The 21157-nt window shown below is 45.3% G+C and overlaps 1 protein-coding gene across 1 annotated transcript; it reads right to left on the bottom strand.

The window, feature by feature from the left end:
• Positions 1–680: 680 nt before the first annotated feature.
• ACOX2 (acyl-CoA oxidase 2) lies at positions 681–19483 on the bottom strand. The gene is made up of 15 exons (XM_051788937.1): positions 19338–19483; positions 18405–18645; positions 16931–17093; positions 14144–14295; positions 13520–13627; positions 12693–12812; positions 12102–12217; positions 11530–11702; positions 10302–10464; positions 9443–9633; positions 8112–8273; positions 7049–7154; positions 4151–4368; positions 2310–2439; positions 681–1415 (listed from the first exon to the last, which is right to left on the bottom strand). The coding sequence occupies exons 2-15, from the start codon at positions 18562–18564 to the stop codon at positions 1353–1355; spliced, it is 2025 nt and encodes a 674-aa protein (XP_051644897.1). The 5' UTR covers positions 18565–18645; positions 19338–19483; the 3' UTR covers positions 681–1352.
• Positions 19484–21157: the final 1674 nt, after the last annotated feature.

Here is a 21157-nt window from a genome sequence, read left to right as displayed (position 1 = left end):
ATGGTATGTATTTGGACTGGCTAAAGGATAGGGATGGAGGGAACACAGAGCCTCAATACTGTAGCTGCTAAATAGTGTTATCTGGTTCACAGCACTATATCTAGTGACTTTATATATATATAATTTTAACTGCAGAGTGCTGTTTCTGGTGATAGTCAAGTTCTGTGGCTTTATTCTATTTCACATTGACATTTCTGCTTATCCTGGGCACTTTGTCATAGTTATGAATAGAATTTCTGGTTATGCTTTTACTTGAATGCTGTTGGGAGTAAGAGAGTTGATACCTATTTTGTGGAGTGGATCCTGTGAAGTTCTTGTCACAAGTAGGTGGGAACTTTCCATTCCATCTCTCACTCTAAAGGCCTGTTTTGGGAGTGTATTTGTCTATTATATTTTGTCTCTCCCTGTTTATACATGCAGGTTTTTGACTTATGTAATAAGAGGCAGCAGCAAGAGCTTTATACTTCCTATCAGGGAGGGAAGAGCAGCAGAACTGATGAAGCTCAGGAAAAGTGGTTGTTTCTTTCTTGCAACGTGGTAAGAAATACTTGTGATAACTGGCATTGAATTATAATCACAAGATGTTCTTTGCAACACTTCATTTACTAGCAAATTAATGACTAGCCTGGATCAGCCTGCCCTTTCCATAATTATGAAGTGTAAAAATTAGATAAGCAGTATTCCAAATAATACACTTTATTGGAGACCAAGATTTATAGAAAGACAGTATGAGCGGCCCTATTAATGGGAAGGTAAATTCTGCAGACTGAAGCTGGCATCAGCTTTGTCTGAATCTTCATTAGGCAGGAATATTCCACTGCTGAGCAAGTCAAGAGCTATTTTAATTGTCCAAACAGATGTACTTTCTAATATACTTTTTGATTGAAGAGAACAAGTTGTTCTTAGAAACGAAGGATCATAATTTTACTTTCACTGGATTTTTCAGTACAGTTGGTTGTTTTGGGGTTTTTTTTGAAGGCACTGTATAGTTCCAACACCCTGAGAGGGGGCTCATAATGTGGTGGTGGGGTTTTTTTTTCTTCCTTAATCATCATATAGTGGATTTAGAAAAAGAATAAGGAAGCTGTTTGTTTTGATGCTGTCAGGACACTTCAGGTTAGAAAACAGCGAACCCTGGACCATTCCTGGGCTGTCTCATAGCAGCGGGTACCACTCAGCGCTGCTTGGCGTCTGTCTAATTGCAAATGGCTCGCTGAGAATCTTTCAGACTTGTTGTAACTGCAAGTAAGCAACTGATTATTAATTCTGATTAGTCATTACTGATGCTTCATAAATGTACTGCTGCACAAAGAACAGGAGGAAACGTGTGTCCTTCACTTGGAACACGTTCTTTATAATTTCGATAGTGCGTTGTGAAGAAGTGGCTTCAAATACCTCTCGTAGGCTGGGCTCATCTGTTCAGAAAGAGAATGGGGAAGGGAATTAATGGCAATTAAGAACAGAAAGGCTATAATTTTTTTCTTAAGAACAATCTCTGGAATACAGAAAGCTAGACTATTAAAAAAAAAAAGCAAACAACAAACCACCAGCTATTGCAACTGTGTGCAAGATCTCATTCCTTATAGTATGTACTATCCTTCATAACCAGCACACAACTCATCCCAAATGGGACAGAATACTATTTAACTTCAAAAAATATGCTTGGACTTGAATGTTTACTGAAGGCAAATTTTGTGTTTAGCTGTAGGATTTCAAAGGGCTACTGATTAACACAGTAAAAATCTCATTCAGGGCAAAATGAGTTTTCAAACAGAGCAATGCATATTTACATCGTGCAGAATTTTACATTACTCCACAATATGGATGACTTAAGAAGAGAAAGTAAAGTTCTAAAGACCATGAAGGATGAAATTGCCTTGTTTAACATTTATACTCATTTTGGTTAAACATATTATTAAAAAACTCAAGTTTTGCACTAGTATCAGTGTCTATAAAATACCCTGCATTTAGTGCTGTTTCATAATATGTATACAGACTTATTTTAGCTTATTTTGTACAATGTAACCTCAGTGATACAAATTTAAAAACCAAACCCACATGAGTGGCACATGACAGCCCATCTCCCTGGCACAGGCTCTAGTACTCTGCAGGCTCTAACTCATTTTTAAGTTAAATGTCTGAGCTCAGACTATGGGTGGCACGATTGGAGTGTCACAGGTCATTGTTCAGAGCGAGATACAAGGAATTAAAAGCTCATGTCTTTCATCTGTATCACTTTTATTAGAAGGAAAGCAAACAGTTTCTGCTCTGGCTAATGGGGAAGCTGTCTGGCTGTAACCCATCCATACCTTGTTGGTGGGGGACTTCTGAGCCCACTCGTAAAGCCGCTGATAAACCTGCCCGTCGTAGCTGCCCAGCGCGGAGTTCAGGCTCTTGTCTGTGAAGTCAAAGGCATCCACCAGTGGAACGGCGTCCTTTCTATGGAGCAGAGCAGTGACATTTGTGTTACTGAAGCAGGTATTGCTTTGTAAGGGGGGAAGATAAAGATAAACTTGGAAGTCAGTTGTCCAGGTTCCTCAGCCTAGAAGGTCTGTACCATTTTTTCTCCTTGTCTATACTGGGGGGAAAAGCCTGCTTCTTTTGATTCCTCAGAGGCATCTCTAGGTGACCCTGCCTTGGCAGGGGAATTGAACTAGATGATGTCCTGAGGTCCCTTCCAACCCTAACAGTTCTGCGATGTTCTACTAATACCCCGAGTTGTCTGTGCTGTTGAATGGGAGTTTGCAGGTCTTGTAATCACCTGGGCTCTGTCCCTAATTCCCTAATTCAGGACTCAGTCTCACATCAGATGTTTTCTCAGCAGTCTCTGCCAGTTCTTTCTTTTGATTTTTGTCTTATTTTTCTCACGCTGTGGGTGTTTGTCTTATAAAATGGAATAAGGTTGCTATTGGATTGATGTGAAGTGCTTTGTTGATCTCCAACCTCCATCTACCTTTCAGTATTTCTATTACCTCATCATGAGGTGTTGACGTATTTTATTCTCTTTGTGGCTCTAAGAGCAAAGCAACCCTGACCCACACCAGGAGCCAGTCTGACAGCAACTGAGAGCTGCAGCACAGGCAGCTTCTTCTAAGCAGGAGATGGTTTCTCTTTCCTTGTCCTCCCATTGTCCTGCGTGTAGGAAGTCCTGCTGGCTCTACCTCACACCCAAGGATGCAAAATGTTTGCATCTTCCAGTTCCTTTTGGGTAAGGGCTCTTCGGGGGTTTGGGAAAGGCTGAGATTTTGCTACAGACCAGGAAGTGTTTGTATTCTTTCTACTAATTGTAAATATGTAAATACTCACTTCATTCTTGAATCCTGTGAACAAGGCGTGGACTAAACCAGAAGTTGCAATGAATTCCAGAGGCAACAACATGTTAGTCTTTTGCAAATGTTAATGTTGAGCTCATCACTTAACTCAGATTCCACGATCAGTTCTGAAAAGCCTTGCTCTTTGGCTCAGCCCTGTTCAGCCCTTGCTTGTGGTGTGTTCTTGTTTCTCTCCACGTGGCTTAAGTAGAATTTTACATAAAACTTCTCTGCACCATAATCTGTTCTAAACAAACAGCACTGAGTAGTGAAAGATGAATGCTTTGTCAAAAGGCCTTTGTGAGTGTTGTGGTAAGTGAAAACCTTAACATAACTCAGAATTCACAGAGTTAGTGACAAATTGTGTCGAGCAGATGCATCTGAAGTAGCTGTAGGCAGGATTGTTTGGGTACCAGTTGCAGCTCAGCCATGGCAACAGAGTGGGCTGTATTAGCTGCAGCTTGAGCAGATTCTGCAGTGTGTGATGGGTTGCTGTGGCTGCCTCCTGCCAGTGCTGCTCTGACTACACATTTTCGTGTTTTCGCTCTACTGAAAATGGTATAAAGTGTTCAGGACTTCTTCATTTATAATTTAAGATTTCATGTTACAGAACTCTCAGAGATTGCAGAGGAGCTGGACACTTGTCATGGTCTGTTTTACCATGAAAACAAGCTCTGTGTAGATGTTTCAATCAATTTGTAGTGCTGCCAGGCAATGAAAATAAAAACTGAACGAGGTGAATTGACTGTGGAGATGTTGCCATAGGTACAGTAGCACCATTTTATATCTATTACAGGGACAAACTGAATAGCTGTGTGTCTCCTGCCAGAGCAGCTCACCGAATAACAGCCAGGAGGTCCAGGTAGGATGCTGTGACCATGTCCATCTGAGCTGCAGATATGTATCCATCATGCAAGAAGGCTCCTGTATTCGAGAAGATCCCGTGTAGTGCAAAGAGGTCACAGAGATGTTTCATAATCCTCTGGATGCCAGCCTTGGTCTCGAGTTTTTCCACAGTTTCTGCAAAGTTTTTCACTGTGATGTAGTGGCAGTGAGCCTGGAAAACAAACGCAATCAACAGTGAATGCACCTCAAAACACTTTTAGTAGGTCAAGTGACTCAAATGTTCTTGCAAAGAATATAAAACCTTTTCATTTCCTTGGCACTTTTCCAGTCTGTATCCTTTGTTTGCTGGGTGACCAGGCCTTTTGCATTCATGTCTTACAGCAACAGCAGACAACAGAATGAGGGTTGTAAACAGTCAACACTGTGGTATTTGTAAACTCTAGAAAACTACTTCAGAAATCATGTTAGTACTTACTCTAAATATTTCTGATTAATATCCCAAAGAGTTTGTGTGAAGGAAACACATTGGAATGTACTTGTGTTGACCCCTAGCAAGTGAATCTTGATTGTACATCAACAGAAAAAACATCTTTACTTGAAGACCTTGGGTTCATGGTACTTTGGGATCAGTGTCTACAAGGCTTCAGCTCTGGAAATGTCACTGAAGAACAACCAAACTTACCTCCCACTTCTGTGGTTTTAAGAAAACTGATAATTTCTGGGTCAGACACCAGTAAAGTGTCTGACTGCCAAATTACATAAATATTAGCTGAGGTCCAGAGCTAATGAAGCAGGTTGACCCCACCTGTCTGTGGGGTGACTCTTGCTATGCTGACACTGCTGTGGGTGGTTGGTGGTGTTGGGAACTGTGTGGCTCCACTCCCCCCTGCACAGTTCTCCTCCCAGCTGTGGGTGTAAGCATGGCACACCTGCACTGAAGCTCTTCCTGCTGGCACGGTGGAGCAGCATGGACTGCAGAACCTGCCTGAGAAGCCGAGTGTCTACTGAACTACACAGCTGGGAGCTGGCAGGCATCAGTTCATAGAGCTGCTATGCCAGTCGTGTGTGTGAGTCTCCAGGGAAAGTGTGGGATAAGAAGTAAATACAGAAATGCCCCAAGAAGGCAGCAGATTATATCAAGATTCTAAAGTTATGGGGCAAACTCAAGGGTTTTGGGTGACTCTTCCTGTCTCGGAATTATTTAAGAAACTTTGGGGGCCCAGATCTCATTTTCTGAGGAGTCTAGCAGCACAGTCACCACTGACAATACCACAGCCAGCCCTCTGCATATGTTAGGCTCCTCAGAAATGGTTTATTTCTGACTAGTCTCATGTCTAGGTTCATTCTCCTCCTTGCTTCTCAGAGAGAGTTGGATTCTAGCTCCTCTGACATATGATCTCCCCTCCTCTAAAGTCCAGAGACCTTGGCCACCCATTTGAGTGGGTGCAGGAGGAAACAACTTGTTCAGGTTTGTATGCAGGGGGTGCTGGTCAGAGCTTTTTCTAGAGGTAATCTTGAATGGGAACATTTTGCTTCCGTTTCACTCCCCTAAAAATATATTTACATTTAAAATAAAATTGGGAATGTAATTTCTAAAAGTCACTTTGTTCATGGGAGGTTTACTTTGTTTTTGAGGCAAGTACACAGTTTCTCTGCTTATTTTCAAAGTTACAGCATTGAATATTTGCTGCTTCCAGTGAGTCTGTCTAATTGAAAATGTGGGGTGATGCACGGAGGACAGGTGACCACAAAAAATGCTGCTGCTGACATCAAGTCTTTGCTCCCTTACTCAGTGAGTTCTTGTTTTGAAGGATTTATATCTGTGCTTGTATCAACGCTTCCCATGGTTTTGAAAGGTTCTTGGCTGTTGCTGAGAAAGGTTTGACTTCATCTAATTGACTGACTACAAGGGGGCTTGTCCCTACTATGAAACCACCACGATGGTGGTGATCAGCCCTGCCAGGTATGTGTAGGATTCCTTTTTCCCTGTCAGGGGCTTCTTGCTGAGTCCATTTCACTCTGGCTGAATGGTAGATTACAACTAGATGTTTTTCATTAAAAATTCAATGAAGTTAAAATCATGGATCTGTTTCAAAATCTTCCTTTCCTCAGCAAAGGAAGGAAGGAAGGAAGGAAGAATTTCACCATAATTGCAGAGGAATTGCACTTAATTGCATATTAAAAATTTTGTTTTTTGGAGATACAGAAACATGGACGGGTTTCGTTTTCATTAAAATTTAGGTATTTTCTCCCCTCCTGCTTTGTTTTCTACTTAGTTCTGCACTAACTCTTGTTCTGGGGAACAAATGTTGCTGTCCCAATCCTACTTCATCTGAAGCATGTCTTATTAATTTGACTTTGATTTGATTTTTCTTTCGGTAGTAGTTAACGTTGCACTTCATTGTTTTCCTTGCAGTTATCTTTCCTTGGGAGAGAGGCAGATGGAAGAAATACCAGGCATGTTTCACCCTTGCTGTGACTCTACCAGCTTTCAGTGGGGTGGCTTTGGGAAGACTTTCCTCTGGGAGCCAGAAATGTTGGATTCTTACAGAAAGGTGAATGTTGGCTGGAGATGGTGGGTTCTTGTTGCAGGATATGGGATGCCTGATTAGGCTAGCAGTGGCAGCATAACTGTTGAAGGTATTTTTCTCCATTTCTTTTCCTCCTAGTCTTTTCTACCTGACCTCTTCAGAAAGGAAATTTTTCAGATCAGGAATTGCTTCTTTCTATGAGTTTTCCACCATGCAGACCACGGTGATGGTCTTTGTGGTGCCCCTTAGATGCCAACAGAAAACAATAAACAGCACTGAGGTTTTAAGCTAATCCTGCCTTTTCTGTTGCATATTGTATCATGAAGACAAACATCAAATAAGCAGATAAATTTTGCTAACCTTTGCAGCCTGCACCAGCTGCACAGTGCACTGGTTCCATGCGTCGTACTTCTTGGCTCCAGACTGAATCAAATCCTGTAGTTTAGCTGCTGTGCTGCTTATGAGCCTGGAAAATTGAAAAAGCATAAGGCATACTGTTTGTGGATGGAGCAGCCCACATGCACACGGTTCTCATTTGGAGTCGTGTGTGCTCGAATGGCAAACTGGCATTTCTGACATCTGGAGTTATCTACACTGGGTGTGAGTGAACTTAGATCATGAAAAATCTGAGTACAAACTGGGGAAGCACCCAGACCACCCTGGTACTGGAGGATTTCTGCCTTCTCAGCTTCCAGAGTAGTTTACCAAGGGGTTGGCTGAGCTTTTCCTGGATTGTGTTTGTAAGGAGAGTTTGCAAAACAAATAGTAATACTAGACTGCTCTTACATTATGTTTCTCCTTTTCTACACAGGGATTCAAATCCTGCTCCCATTGACACCAAAGATTTTGCAAGTGGCTCTGTTTCTACACTGGTTTCAATGACAGCAGGGTTGTCTCTTTACCTGGTTTGCAGAGATGACACCTATAGAGCCCATAACCATGCACATAATTCCAATGAGACCACTCATGGTACCATTATTACTTGTGTTGAGTGGCTGAATGTGTCGTTGAAAGGCTACAGACAGAATGAGAGGCTGTGTGTTTGCTGTGGTGTTAATTGAAAACAAACATCCCTTTCTCAGGTATGTGAAATTTTAACATTCTGTATAAAATTGCTCAGGATCCAGTTGCCTAAAGGTTTTATTGGATGGCAATTCAGTGATGTGGTCTGGGATTTACTTAAATGGTGCCACCAACTCTGTGAACGTAGTTGTTTGGTAGCACGTGGCTTAAGAACTTCTGAGTGTGAAAGCTCCACACCGGACATCTGACATGGCTGTTAATCCTGTGTAGTCTTCCTTTTCTCTTTCAGGAGCAGATGGTGCCAACCCTTGTGTAACTTATGTTATTTTACCTCCCTTGAAATGAAGGAAGAAGCTGAGCTTTGAACACATTTCTGATGTCTCCCGTTCTCCGTACTGACCTGACTGCCACGTGTTGATAGGCCTCAGTGTAAATATCTGGACTGAGAAAATCTGACTTGTTCTTGGCTGGACACTTCCCAGGTTTCACTGCAGCCAGATAAGTGACAGATGGTGGAACAGGCTGGCCAGCGCTGACTGCCATGAAGCACTTAATCAGGAACCTGGGAAGAGAGCAAAGTCAGAGCAGGGTATGGTGGTGATCTGCACGCAGCAAATAGTCATGCAAAAAGTGTAAAGCAGGAGCAGGTAAGGAGCAGCAAGGTGCTGCAGTGGTCCAGAACAGACTTGAACAAGTAATGACCTTTCGTTTTGCCTGTTACTCGCAGTAACCTGATCTGTGGTGGCTCTCAGGGGTAGCCTATCTACTGTATTTAATGCTGCAGCAGCCTGTAGTGATGGGTTTTTCAGCAGAAACTTGCTGTGGCTTTTAGCAGTCTCAGCGGTGTGGTGATTAGATACATTATCAACTCTGCAACCTGAGTCTTAATGCTCTGGGAATCTTAGTGGTGGTTTGGTCTTACCTTCTGTGATCCCCAACACACAATCACATTATGTTAACAAACACGAGACCCTTTCTTGGAGATTGTGTACAAGGAGAATTCTCCACTCCCTTATTTTTTAGCACCTCTGCTATGAGCTAGACTGACCAGGTCTGGCATTAAAAAGTTACAGCATTTCTCTTGACCTTGCTTCTTGAAGAAGCAGTAATGAGCCCAGAAGTGTCTGCATGCAAGCACAGAGCTACATGGTTGCTCTGTCCCTGGGAAGTGCACTGGTTTTCTCCTTCTAGTAAAAACACACATTATTAAAAGTTCAAGCAGCTGTAGTTTTTTTCCTGTATTTCATGCGCTCTGGATAAACATCAGTGTCTGCGTCTTCAGAGGAAAGTGGTGTTCTTGGAGCATGACTCATCCACTTTCAGTATCCAACAACTTTGTTTTCTCTGAATCTCACTTAACCAATATTGTGTTCTGGCCTCACTTTTACCAATGTTGTGTTACATTGTACCATTGTTACAATGGTTGCTTAAAAAATAAACCACAAAACTTGTATAGCAATGTGTTTGCTGTGCTAGGAGGCAAAGAGGAAAATGAGGTTATGCAGAGCAGCACCTGCATACGTCCCCAAACCAAAAATAGAAGAGATAATCCAATTCCCACACACCTCCATGCCTGTTAGACAGAAGACATGAATAGTTTATGTCCTGAGCTGTATTTTTAGAAGATGCTGTGAGAAAGGAGTAGCTGGTTTTACTGGTTTTGGAGAAGAAGTGGTAGAGGCTGAATAAACGAGGGCACAGGCTTTTAGATGAACACATTTGAATTGTTACCTGGCAGTTTGCAGGAGCAAGATGGTGTTTTCCCCTTCATAAATACAAGAGGCAAGTATTTTGGTATACAAGGAAGGGAGTCCACTCAGCAGGGAGTAGCCATGTCCCCCACAGGCCCGGAGGCAGATCTCCACTGCTGCAGTGCTGTGGTGAGTGATCAGGGCTTTAAAGCCCGAAGACAATGCATGGAGCTGTTAAAAAATAAGGGATAAAACCAAAAGCAAAGTGTTACTGGTGTAAGTGTTCTAAAACAATCCTCAGAATAAATTTCCTTTTTTTAATCTTGTGCAATTTCTGGACATGAAATGCCTGTCGGGTCCCCCTTTGCATGCTGGTAGCACCCATCTCCCTGAGCCTGGCCTTTGGTGTCTGCCTGGGATGCTGCACACCCTCCTGCTGGGCACACTGTAGTCAGTTTATGCATTTTTGGGTTTCTCTCAACCAGCTGTGGCTTCGGCCACCTTTGTTCAGAGTGTGTTTTCATTTCAAGCACCCAATTGCAAAATCTTCTGTTCCATCTAAAAAGTCACATTTTTGGTTTGGGCTCAGAAGAGAGTATTTGCATGTGCATTTGTAGATGAAGTTGTGAAATAACGCTTTGTGCCACCAGCCACTTGGAACGAGGTTTTTAGCAAACAGACATGCTTTTCAAGGACTTTGCAATAGTTCCCAAAACAAAAAATTTGGGGCGGTAGAGTGAATGTTGTTGCTGACTGGTTGTGGACCTGGGACGTGCCATTTGATCTCCTAGTGCTTCATCTTTCTCCAGTTCTCTAGCGAGAGGAATGCTTGTCCAGTTTGCTAAAATCTTTTGATATCTGGAGATGAGAAGTGCTGTATGAATCCTGTTGCAGCTCACCTCTGGCAGCATGTCAAAGTTCTTCCTCTGGATCTCTCTGTACCCCCTGTCAAACAGCTCCTGCAGGTAGTTGTTGATGAAATGAAAGGCATAGGCTGCTGCCAGCTGGGGCAGCAGTTTCTCTTGCTGAGTCTGGTAGTCAAGGATTTTTGCTTCTTGTTCCCTGTTGGAAGACAGCTGATGAACTAGGGAAAGTGTGGACACAGGCATAGCTACTGCTACAGTCGCAGAACAAAAAATAGCATTTTTCATTACCAAGAAGCAGTGGGCAAACAGGACTGAGCTGATGGTGTGGCAGCAAATCTGCCCAGCTTGCTGAGCTGTTGGAGAGACAAACTCTTCGAGAAAAGAAAAGGGATTTTTCTGCTGTGTTGATGAACCAGCCTAACAGCACAGAAAAGGCTCAGTGCAGAGGGGGAACAGGAACTGTGAGAGAGGAAAAGGATGAAGCCTTCAAGGACAGCAAGTTATTCCAGGGGAGATGGTGTCACTACACCCTGAAAAACTTCTGCTTTTCAAACAGAATCTTTGTGGCCCTGGGTGTAGACTCAAAAAAAATTGAGTCTAAATTATTTTGAGCTTTTTTTGGATGTTCTTTACCTCTTTTTCTGTGTTTAGTACACTCAGGGCTTCAGTCATTGGAATTGGTGAACATTGTTGAACATGCTGCGCTCTTCTGTTTGGTTTGTGTTTGAACCAAACTATGTTCTCATTAGGATCCTTCTGCTTTTGACAGGAGATTTAAATGGAAATTTTTGTAATCCATTCAAATTAAAAATAACAGGGATTCTTGCCAGACTAATACAATTCAGCATTGCAAAGCGTGGATATTGGATTTCTGGATGTTGGAAGGTATTTTAACGTTGCACCCACTAGTAGGATGCTATGGAATAAGAATTCAGCAGCTTGTCCACTTTGTCTGGATTCTGCTGAGTTATGAGATTGCATTAGGGGAAGGCCAGCTATAAAAAATAAGTTGCCTGTCTGAACTGCTGAGCTATTCAAACTATGAAACTTATCTTGGAAAGAACCATAAACATTCTCTTGTACTTTGACTGAAGCTCGTTAATGTAAATAACGGGGGAGCACGTTCGTCATGCCCTGCCTGGGCCAGGAAATCAGCCAGTGATGGGCTGAAAGATAAGATGAAAAGCAGAAACACAAACTGGTGCAGGGGAACATGGTGTGTAGTCCCCTTCCCAGTGCTGCAGGCTCTGAGTGGCATTACCCAGGCTTTAACTTGGACTGCCGGCGAACCACGGAGTACCGGATGGCGATGGTGCAGGCTTTCATGAGGGGGGTCAGAACCTCGTCTGAAATGAGGGAAATGCGCACTGCTGTCATTGTGAAATAATTAATCTTCTGTGACCCCTGTCTGACATAGGTGCCGTCTGGTCGAACCTGGAGTAGAGAGAGGGTGTTAGATGCAGCCTTCTTCAATACTAAGGTGGCTGTGTAATCACTAAGCATAGAGTAAAATGGACATAAAAATCCTTCACTGAAGGCAAACAATGTTTTTATGTGTGATGGATGGAAGATATCTGTTTAAAGAGACAAACTCTTACTGTTTCTGGCTGAGATAGGTTCTGCCAACCCTGTTATCCCCGGCGTCTGAATGTGGAATTCTTGACATCGAGTTTCATTTAGGATTCAGGTAACTTCTGCCCTTGATAAAACCTCAGAGACTTGCAGACACCTCAAAGGAAGATTTTTGTCCTAAATTTAGGCAAGTCTCTGTCGTCTCTCTGGTTGTGCAACGAGAGTCTGATGGGCAAGTCTGTGATGTGAGTCCATACATACCTCGCAAAACTTGCTCAGCATGTTCTCCCGGGGGATGCGCACGTTCTTCAGCATGAGGTAGCCATTGTCAATGGCCTCAAAATTCATTTTGGGACCAATGTCTCCTGCAGTTATGCCTGCAGTAGGAGAAAATAGAGCCTGCTTACTTCCACTTGAACTTTTTTCTCCCCCATTTTGTGTCAGGCTGGGGATCTCAAGGGAAGGGCATGTTCAGCTCTGCTTCTTCCCCAGCATGGAAGATCTCGCCTGAGGGGTGAAACAGGCATTCAAATGCCTTGTGGTAGTTTGTTTCCATGATCCATCAACAGATGGAGCCATGTTGGCCGGGGCCAGAACTGAGGTGTTAATGGAGAGGCTCAGAGCAGACCAGGCTTCTGGTTAAGATGAGAGCTTGGTCTGAACATGCCTGAGGATATGTTAGATTTCCCTTTAGATAAGAAGGTTGAGGTTAATGATAACTATGCCTTGGGTATCTCTCTTGGCTTGGTTTTGGCAATTTTAACTTTCCCTGGGCCCAATGTTTTAGAAAACCTTTAAGGGCAAAACAGGCAGAGCACCTGCACAAGTGCTGAGGTGTCTGGGGTTGTTTACCTGGGCAGAGTGAATGGTCCTGAAGGCTGCGTATCTGCACGATGAAGGGATGGATGCCATAGCACTTCCCGTGGATGTACAGCTGAGCAAAGACCACCGTGTGGGTCGCTGATCGTCCCACTGCAAGAAGAAAACCAGCCCCATTCCCTTAAGACAAGGTACAGCACAAACACTTCAGCAGTTAACAGCGGTCAGTGTAATTGTGTGTTAGGTCCCACTAAGGACTCAGGTCTGAGTCACAGGTGCTGGAAGCCTAAAGCTGAGCCTGCTCTTGGCCCTCAGAAGCTGCACCATCATTCTGCCACTGTTGCTGCCCACGAGGCTTGGATTAATAGTTTTGCATCAGAATATGAGAAAAAATAAGCAGGTAAAGTTCATGCAGTGCTGAGAGAGTGGGAAGTGCTGTGGCTGTTGCAGTGACTCCAGTTATTTTCTGTGAAATACCTTCCTGAAGGGAGCCAAGAATTTCACACTTGAATCCTTTATGCTGAGACTGTCTGATGACTTGAATCCTTTATGCTGATGACCTCCCTGCAGTTTTTGGTTGCCTGAGTATCATTTAGAAAGAAGATTTATTCCTGCAGAGGCAGGAGTTTCCCTGAGTGAAATTCTCCAGCCCTGCCACCCAAGGGGTTTTGGTAGATGATGGTGGCTCCCTTCTTGGCCTTTGAACTTGGTCAAACCCCTTTCTTGCCTCTCAATGAGTGCATTTCTTACAGAAGTCCTCTGCTAGCACCTGGGCCCTCAAACATGGAGCTTAAGCAGGGTAGGTGGAGTAAGTAAAGGAGGCAAATGAGGAAACCCAAAATGTTTTGTGTGGTACTTACTGTCTCCAGGCCACCACTTCATGGCAGAGATCTTTGGTGTGTTCAGTATAAACTCCTGAGTAGCAATATCAAAGATGGCTGTTGTTTCCAAACCCTGAAGATAAGTGCCTTTAAAAAAAGAAATTAAAAAAAAATTCAATCTCCTGATGTAACACAAGGATGGAGGGAGTGAAGGGTCCCTGGGGGCTGGTGTGGGTATTATCAGGGTTTTGTGGTTTACCCTTCTGACAAGAACCACAGGTCAATGCTTGCAATGACCCCACACCATTTCTTGCACAAATCTCTTAAGCCCTGTGGTACTTGGGCATCTGCCTGGCTCCTGGTGACAGCCATCAGCTGGACAAGCTGCCTGGCTGATCCCCTCCCCTGCTGGTGGCTGCCTGCTGTCCAACCACAGGCTTTCATCCTCGCTGTTGTTAAGTTTTCCATATTGACAAAACGAAAGCCAGTGCATCTCCAGCTTGCAGAGGAACGCTGAGGACATCGACCTCTAACATGCAGGAGGCATTTCCACCCAGCCACCCCTGTCCCCAGGGAAGGATGGACAGTTTGGACTCAAATTTCCATGAGAATTTGGCTGCAGCCTTTTGTCCTAAGGAAACACTGTTTTCCCCACAGCCTTACCATGTCCCAGTTCAGTCTGGGCGTAGCTTCCAATGAGCCGGAGCTGGGTGGCGAGAGGAATCCACTTGGCAATCTGTTTGTCAGAGCCCAGCATCGAAATACTTCTCATGAAGACGCGGTGAAGGAGAAAAGCGACGTCCCCGGACAGCGCCCTGCTGAGAAGGCACAAGGGGTATTTCTAAGGGGATGAAGTTCCAGGCATGTGATGAATGAGGCAGTGGCACTGCGGTGGTCACCAGACGGTACCACCTGCTGCCTTTTGATTTCTGCCTTGTCATACTTTATCCAGCAGCCAGCAGCAGCACAGCGTTGCAGGAAAAGAGCTCTTCCAAGCTGCTTTTGTTCCTTCTTTCATAGCAGTTTGCTTAAGTGTTGCTTGCTCATTATCTCAGTTGCTCTTGGAGGAATTATCTGTTCTGAGTAGCAGATGCTCAGCTAAAAACACAGCCCGGCTCCAAAGCTCCTGTGGCTCTGAGGCTTGTGAGCCCTTAATATCTTTTTTCTATTTCCTGATTATTTAATTCATATTTTGAGGCTGAACTAAAAAAGTCAAAAAACTAAAAAAACCCCACCCTTCTTTAAAACCCCCAAACCCTGGCAATTCACTGTGGGGCACATTAAACTGAATTACACATAGATATCTGGATTTTTTGAGCCTTCCCATTCTGGGGAAATAGACTGGTATGTTGGGTTTGTTGCTGTACTTTTTGCTATGTGTTTGCTTTCTGTTGCTGTCAGTGAACAATATTTGGGTTCGTGGAGATTTGGCCTGACTTGACATGTTTTGTTTTCTTGTGGGAAAATTCAAATACATCTGCATAACACCTGGTTTATTGTCTGGTCAAGCCCTTTGCCATGATCCTCTGCATACATCCTAAAAAGCACTATTCCAGAAGCTGTGTATGAGAACTTGGGTACAGCCATTTCCATGGTGCAAATCAGAAATTAATCTGTTTTAAGCTTTTTCTCTGTGTGAGAAATCCTAAGAAAACATGAGGAATATAGTCCCTCTTCCTGGGATTCCTCAAATCTGGTTGAATCACCTCACAGATATAGGTACATGTACAAGTAAGTGGCTGTGCTGTTCTCAGTAGCTGGGTGGCTGTTAGCACATTGCTTTACTGCAGTGCTCTAGTGAGCATCTCCTTCCACATAGATACCTTTTATTGTTAACAAATGATTCTGACCTTTCTTTTATACTGGCCCTGAGAGAGAATCAATCATGCTGAAACAGCGGGGGGAAAAATATGAACAAAGAAGTTAAAAGGAAATTGCTTTGATTAACAGAAAATGACTTAATGAATCCTTGGCAGCCTGTCCAGAAATAACGTTCCTTTAGCTGCAATTTGAAAAGCTCGATTTTTAAATTGTGCGAGTGATTCACTGTGCCTGGCACCAGGAGCACCGGGATTCTGTCATAAGAGCTTGGTGCTCACCTGGTGTTTCATTAGGCAAGAGCTGCCCTGCCAGGCAGCTCTGCTCCTAATCCAGCAAAATGGGACAACACAGGGCTGGCCCTGCCACAGCCCTCGGCATCAGGGGGCCTGATAAAAGCACACCTGGGTGGGAGAGGGGGTGGAATTTTATCAGGTTTTTAAAATATGCTGGGATTTCTTTTTTCTTCCGAGGGAGAAGTGGAAAGCTGCTTTTAAATGGGAATATAATGATCAGGTCCAAGAGCTCTTGATGGAGGAGTTCCCCCTTCATTAGTCCCGCTCACTGTAGGCAGTGAAGAGTTTAGCATAAAAAATTATAGATGGAGACAAACTTTTTTGCAGGGCCTGTTACCATAGGGCAAGAGGTAATGGTTTTAAACTAAAAGAAAGTAGATTTAGACTAGATATAAGGAAGAATTCTTTCTCAATGAGGGTGGTGAAACACTGGAACAACTTGTCCAGAGCGATGGTGAATGCCCCATCCCTGCAAACATTCCACTTCAGGCTGGATGGGGCTCTGAGCATCCTGATCTAGATGAAGATGTCCTTGCTCACTGCAGAGTGTTGGACTAGAGGACTTCTAAAGGCCTCTGCCAACCCAAACTGTGCTAGGATTCTATGAAATACTAGAAAGTGGCTCTGAGTGTCAGTGGTGAGCTGTAAAGAGCTTTGCCCCTCTGGTGATGCTTCTGAACTTGCACCTTCCTACTGGGTATGTAGAGAGTGTACCAGGCAACAGTGAGCCAGGAATTTATTTAGCAAAGGGAGAAAGAAGGAGGGGCAAGTAATTGAATTCTGGAGCTCAACCCCACACAAAGCATTAAGAAAACTTTATAAAGAAAGGATTGTGAAAATATTTTATTCCCATTTACCGAAAAACTAAGGTGAGTTTTTTCTTTCTTTCCCTTCCTCCCCCCCCCCCCCCTTTAATATAATGTAGGTTTTCTAGATGGACAAAATGTCATCTCTAATTTAGTTGCAAGTCAGTAATGTAACAGCAACAGCACCACTTCCAATGCTGGTTATACATTTAAAAATGTCTGAGGGGTGGTATGAGAGCTGTAGCACAAGTAAGGAGCTTGCTGAAGTGGAAATATCATGTTGTGGCTGTGAACTGCTGTGATCTATCATGCTGTACCCATGTGCTGCTCTCTGAGAAGTTCCCTGCTGTGTAACACCATTTTTCCTTTTCCCAAGTGTGCTGCTAAAATAAAAACCTGCACCATGTTTTTATCCAAACCTGTTCTGTCAGGTGTTGGTCTCTCCCAGCCTTTGCTAAAGCTGATTCTTGTAGGCATCCAAAACTTTGAAAAATAGAGTTGTACATTAACAAAAAAAAAAGAAAAATCACCTGTAAATGTACTTATATTCAGGTCCATTCTCAGTCCATCCCATCTCATGCATCTTTTTCTGGAGATGAACAGCCTTCCTGACTGCTGCTTCGTACCTCTCATTTTGGGTCTGGAAATACTGGTTTTCACTGCTAAATACAGGGTCGGATTGGATAGCTTCCACTGCAAGGCAACACAGAAGAGTTGGTTCTCCTGGGGCTGGGGAGGTGCAGGCAGTGCCTTGAGCCCTGCTTGGGAGGAGTGGGCAGGACTGGACCCATGGATACTGATGCTGTGACTTATTAGCACCTGCCTGTAGGCAAGTTTTATTTTGCCAGTCCTGGCTCCCAGGGTTGTCACATCTAACTCTGAAAAGCAGTGGGTTTGGGGAAGGAGAAGGGGAACTGAGGGGGCCTGAGGGGTCTGTTGAGTGGAAATGGTGACCCTGCAGGGTAAGGCACCATCCCTGTTCAGAGAGTAAGAGGTGACTTTGTGGCAGAATCACAGAATATTCTAAGTTGGAAGGGACTCACAAGGATCATCAAGTCCAATTCTTAAGTGAATGGCCCAAATCGGAATTGAACCCACAACCTTGGCATTATTAGCACCATGCTCTTGCCAACTGAGCTAATCTCAAGATGCTATGGATCCCTCTGCCTCCAGTTGCTGCTCCCATCCCTGTTCCAGCAAGGGCTGTGGTTAGCTGGATTTTGCCCAGAGGGTGGCTAATGGCTGGAGCCTTCTGGGTGTCTTGCTCAGCACCAGTGCTCTGGTTTGGGATGTTACCAGCCCATGGCAATGTTGCAAAGCAACTCAGAGTCACTATTTCTGTGTCTGCCTGGAAACTGCCCCTGCTCCATTTTGCTTTGTCTATTCACATGTAAGGTTACACTGAATTCCATTGGCACCATGAAGTGTGTGATCCCAGCGGCCTGTGCCGTTCTTGTTTGATAAGTGTATAATACAGATGTAGTTATAGAGACAAAAGAGAGGGTTCCTCTGTTCCTTCTGAGCATGCAGTCGGTTTTTGGCACACTCATGACGAGTGAGAGCAGCTCAGCCTTGCTGAGCCACCCACGCAAGACATTCCCCACCTGGATGAGCCTGATGTGCTGAGGAGGGTCGCTGGCTGTGGCTCACACATGGTGTGCATTGCTGCACAGCAGCACTAAGCCCCTGCACACATCCCACTCACACAGGGACACTCAACCCTCAGTTCTTGTATTCCAGTTTAACCAGTCCTGCCAGAGACACTGGGGATTGGAGCAGGGAGGAGGAAAAGCTTCAGACAGCAGGAGTGGCTGCGGAGGAGTCGCGTTGATTTACACTAAGAGAAGACTCCAGCTCCACACTTCTACTTTTTTAAGAGATGGGTGATAAGCAAATGCCCAGGAGCACAAACCCCACCATGCTGCAAAGGAGGAGCAGAACAGCAGGGACACCCAGGCACAGCCTGTGCCAGCTCCCCAGCAGGGCCTTGTAGGGCTCACTCACCCACCGCTCTCCGTATCCGAGTCTGCTCTGTGCCACCATCCAGCAGGGCCGTGAGCTTTTCCACGCAGAAGGAGGCAGTTTGCCTCTCGCTGGCCAGGTCGGGATTCACGCTGCCGAGCACCGAGCCCTGCGAGTACTTGCTGGTCTCCAGCAGAGCCATCCTGGAGCCCGTCAGTGGATGCCTGATGAAGGTGTTGGCACAGCGAGGAGTGGTTTCGGTAGGCTGGCCCAGATGTTGTACCTGCACGGGGGTTACATGAATATTTAGGCACCTATCCTGTCCTCATTGCAGTGATGTGGACAATGGAGATTTATGGTACTTTTAAGAACTCAAACTGCAGGTTTTATGATATATTTTTAAACGAAAAATATTTTACTCTCCCCAGTCTGTCCGCAATATTTTATCAGTCAGTGTGGCAATATCCCACACCTATGTGTTAATATTTAAGGGAGTTTCTGGCTTGGGACTCACAGGCACTTCCTGTGCTCCCTGTGTCCTGCCATGGGGCTCAGCTTTATTTACGTTAACTCCCAAATTTGTAATCCCCATGTTTAGCAGGATTTGTCGCAGAATGCTAGTAAAAAAAGGTGTGGTGTGTGGAAAATAAACCAGATTTTTCCCTTGAAGAGGCTGCTGCCTTCCCAAACATTCCATTACTTTAAGAAACGTAAACTCCGGAAACTCCTGCAAATGTGTTATTAATTCCTGCTTTTCTGATATTCAGGCCTTTAATTCAAAGTGCCTCATTGTCTCGGGAGAGGGGAAAGCCCCCGGGCAGGGTGCTGGGTACGCAGGGTTGGACTCTCCCAGCGCTGCCCTTGAGCCGTCACGGGAAGCGGCGCTCGGAGCCAGGGACGCTTCCTCTTACGCGAGGCTGCGTAAGGAAAATCCGCGACTCCTTTCGCTTCGTGCGACCGCGAACCCCCACGTACCTTGTCCCACGCGTCCCTCGGGAGCCGCCCGGCTGCTGCCTCCCTGGCTGGGCAGCGGCTCCCGGCGTCGCTGTGTCCCTGTGTCCCTGTGTCCCCGTGTCCCCGTGTCCCTGTGCCCCTTGTCCCCGGGGCCAGCGGCGCTGCCCGCGGGTGTTCCTGCGTGTGCTGACCTCTGCAGGCAGGAAAATCCCACCGATCCCAGCGCTGAAAGGACTCTGCGCCTGAAAAGATGACTGTTTCTGATCTCGCTTCAGCCGATTTGCGCGTTGGAGGCTGCGCTTCCAGCTCCGTCACCCAATTGACACCCTGCCCTTCTGGTGTTTTAAAATTTGATGTGTTGTTTTTGCAGCCTGCTCCGGGTGGAGGAGAGCACCCCTCGGGCTCGCACTGCTTCTTGCCTGTGTGTTTGACTCGCTCAGGGTGTTCCCAGCACAGTCATTGGCACTGCCTTCAGCCCTTCCCGCAGTTTGGGGTGCAAGTCTGGACACCGCCGATGTGCCTCACAGGCTGGGTCGTGCCGGAGGGCAACGGGAGGTTGCCATGGGGCGTGTGCTGCCTTCATCCCTGGCGGTCCCGAATCTGTCCCTGCTGCAGGCTGTCCGTGTCTCTGGTGACAGCAGCTGGAACTCACACCCCCCGCGCCCCCGGGGGCTCACCCCGGCTACAGACGGGAGAGGAGTCCCTCCTGCCCATAGTTCATCAACACGTCTGTGCTGCTGCTTCAGACCCACGCTGGAAACAGCTTTGTCAGGGAGAGAACTCATGGAGTTCACTGTACTAAAGACTTTAATATGAGAAGTTAAACAAAGGTTGGGAAATCGGGTGTAGTTTTGGGTAACTGTAATTTTAAGCCCGGAGCTGAGCTTGTTGAAACAAGCCCAGCAGCCATGAGGAGCAGCAATCAGTCAGAGCAGCTGACTGCAATACGGTGAATGTGCTCACGGGCAGTGGATAGTGTGGTAGGGATCAGCCTGGTAGGTCAAAGGTGCTGTGTGGCTCTGTCACATTCCCAGGGTGTCCTATGGATGTGCTGTATTCAGGTCTGTACAGCACAGTGTCACATCCCACAGTGACCTGGGGCCGTGAGTGCTTAGGAGGGACTACATCCTTCTGAAGTGCTCCATGGAATTTCACTATTTGCTCTTATGTTTTCTTCTTCTGGAGTCAGAAGTTCTTGGCCTTGTGCTTCTTGAGTGCTGTTTGTGATTCAGCAAGTGGATCTGCCTCTCCTGAAGGGAGGGTGATGGATGACAGGCTGGAAAAAGCCTGTCCCTGAGTCTCTTTGCAACCTGATGTGTGTGCAGGCTTATATCTGGGCAGGCTCAGGTGCTGCCTGGGTAGGTCATTGCCAGTCTGTGTTAGTGAGGTCTGAGCTGGAGTGCCACTGGAGCTGCACACCTGGCAGTGTGTCATACACCTCAGCTCCACGTGCCCTTGGGTGCCCAGAGATCTCACGAGTGTGATGAGAACTGACAAAATCCGGAAGAGCACCTGGTCATGGTGTGTTGGAACACACCCTGATTATTACGTTGCTGATAATTTTGCCTTTTTCCTGCTTTCCATAAGGCCGGATCTCACCAGTATCATGGCCAATTCATATGGTCTCACATGATGTTTTCATCAACACAAAACCATTTGGTCTCTGGCAGATTTAGATAATCTTTGGAAATTATCTAAATATAGAGAAATACCTAGGATAGGCAAAGGTGAGTTCCTGAGCAGGGATGTTCAGCCAGAGGGTACCACTAGCTTGAGGAAGAAAACCAGAATTTGGCATTTTTGAGGCAGTAAAATATAAGTGTTCCTTGGCAGGAAATTCC

This window comes from Manacus candei, unplaced genomic scaffold, assembly GCF_025592945.1.
Source record: "Manacus candei isolate 608988 ecotype Guabito, Panama unplaced genomic scaffold, ASM2559294v1 h1tg000025l, whole genome shotgun sequence".
Classification (NCBI taxonomy): Eukaryota; Metazoa; Chordata; class Aves; order Passeriformes; family Pipridae; genus Manacus; species Manacus candei.
Note: the sequence above shows the minus strand (reverse complement) of the source record. Positions and strands in the feature narration are given on the sequence as shown.

Excerpts from the sequence above, each read along its gene's own strand:
- ACOX2 (XM_051788937.1), bottom strand. The coding sequence starts at position 18,564 with ATGGCTCTGCTGGAGACCAGCAAGTACTCGCAGGGCTCGGTGCTCGGC. Across the intron at positions 12,218-12,692 it reads GGACCATTCACTCTGCCCAG|GCATAACTGCAGGAGACATT; the intron begins GTAAACAACCCC and ends CTCCTACTGCAG. Across the intron at positions 4,369-7,048 it reads AGCTGGTGCAGGCTGCAAAG|GCTCACTGCCACTACATCAC; the intron begins GTTAGCAAAATT and ends TTTGTTTTCCAG.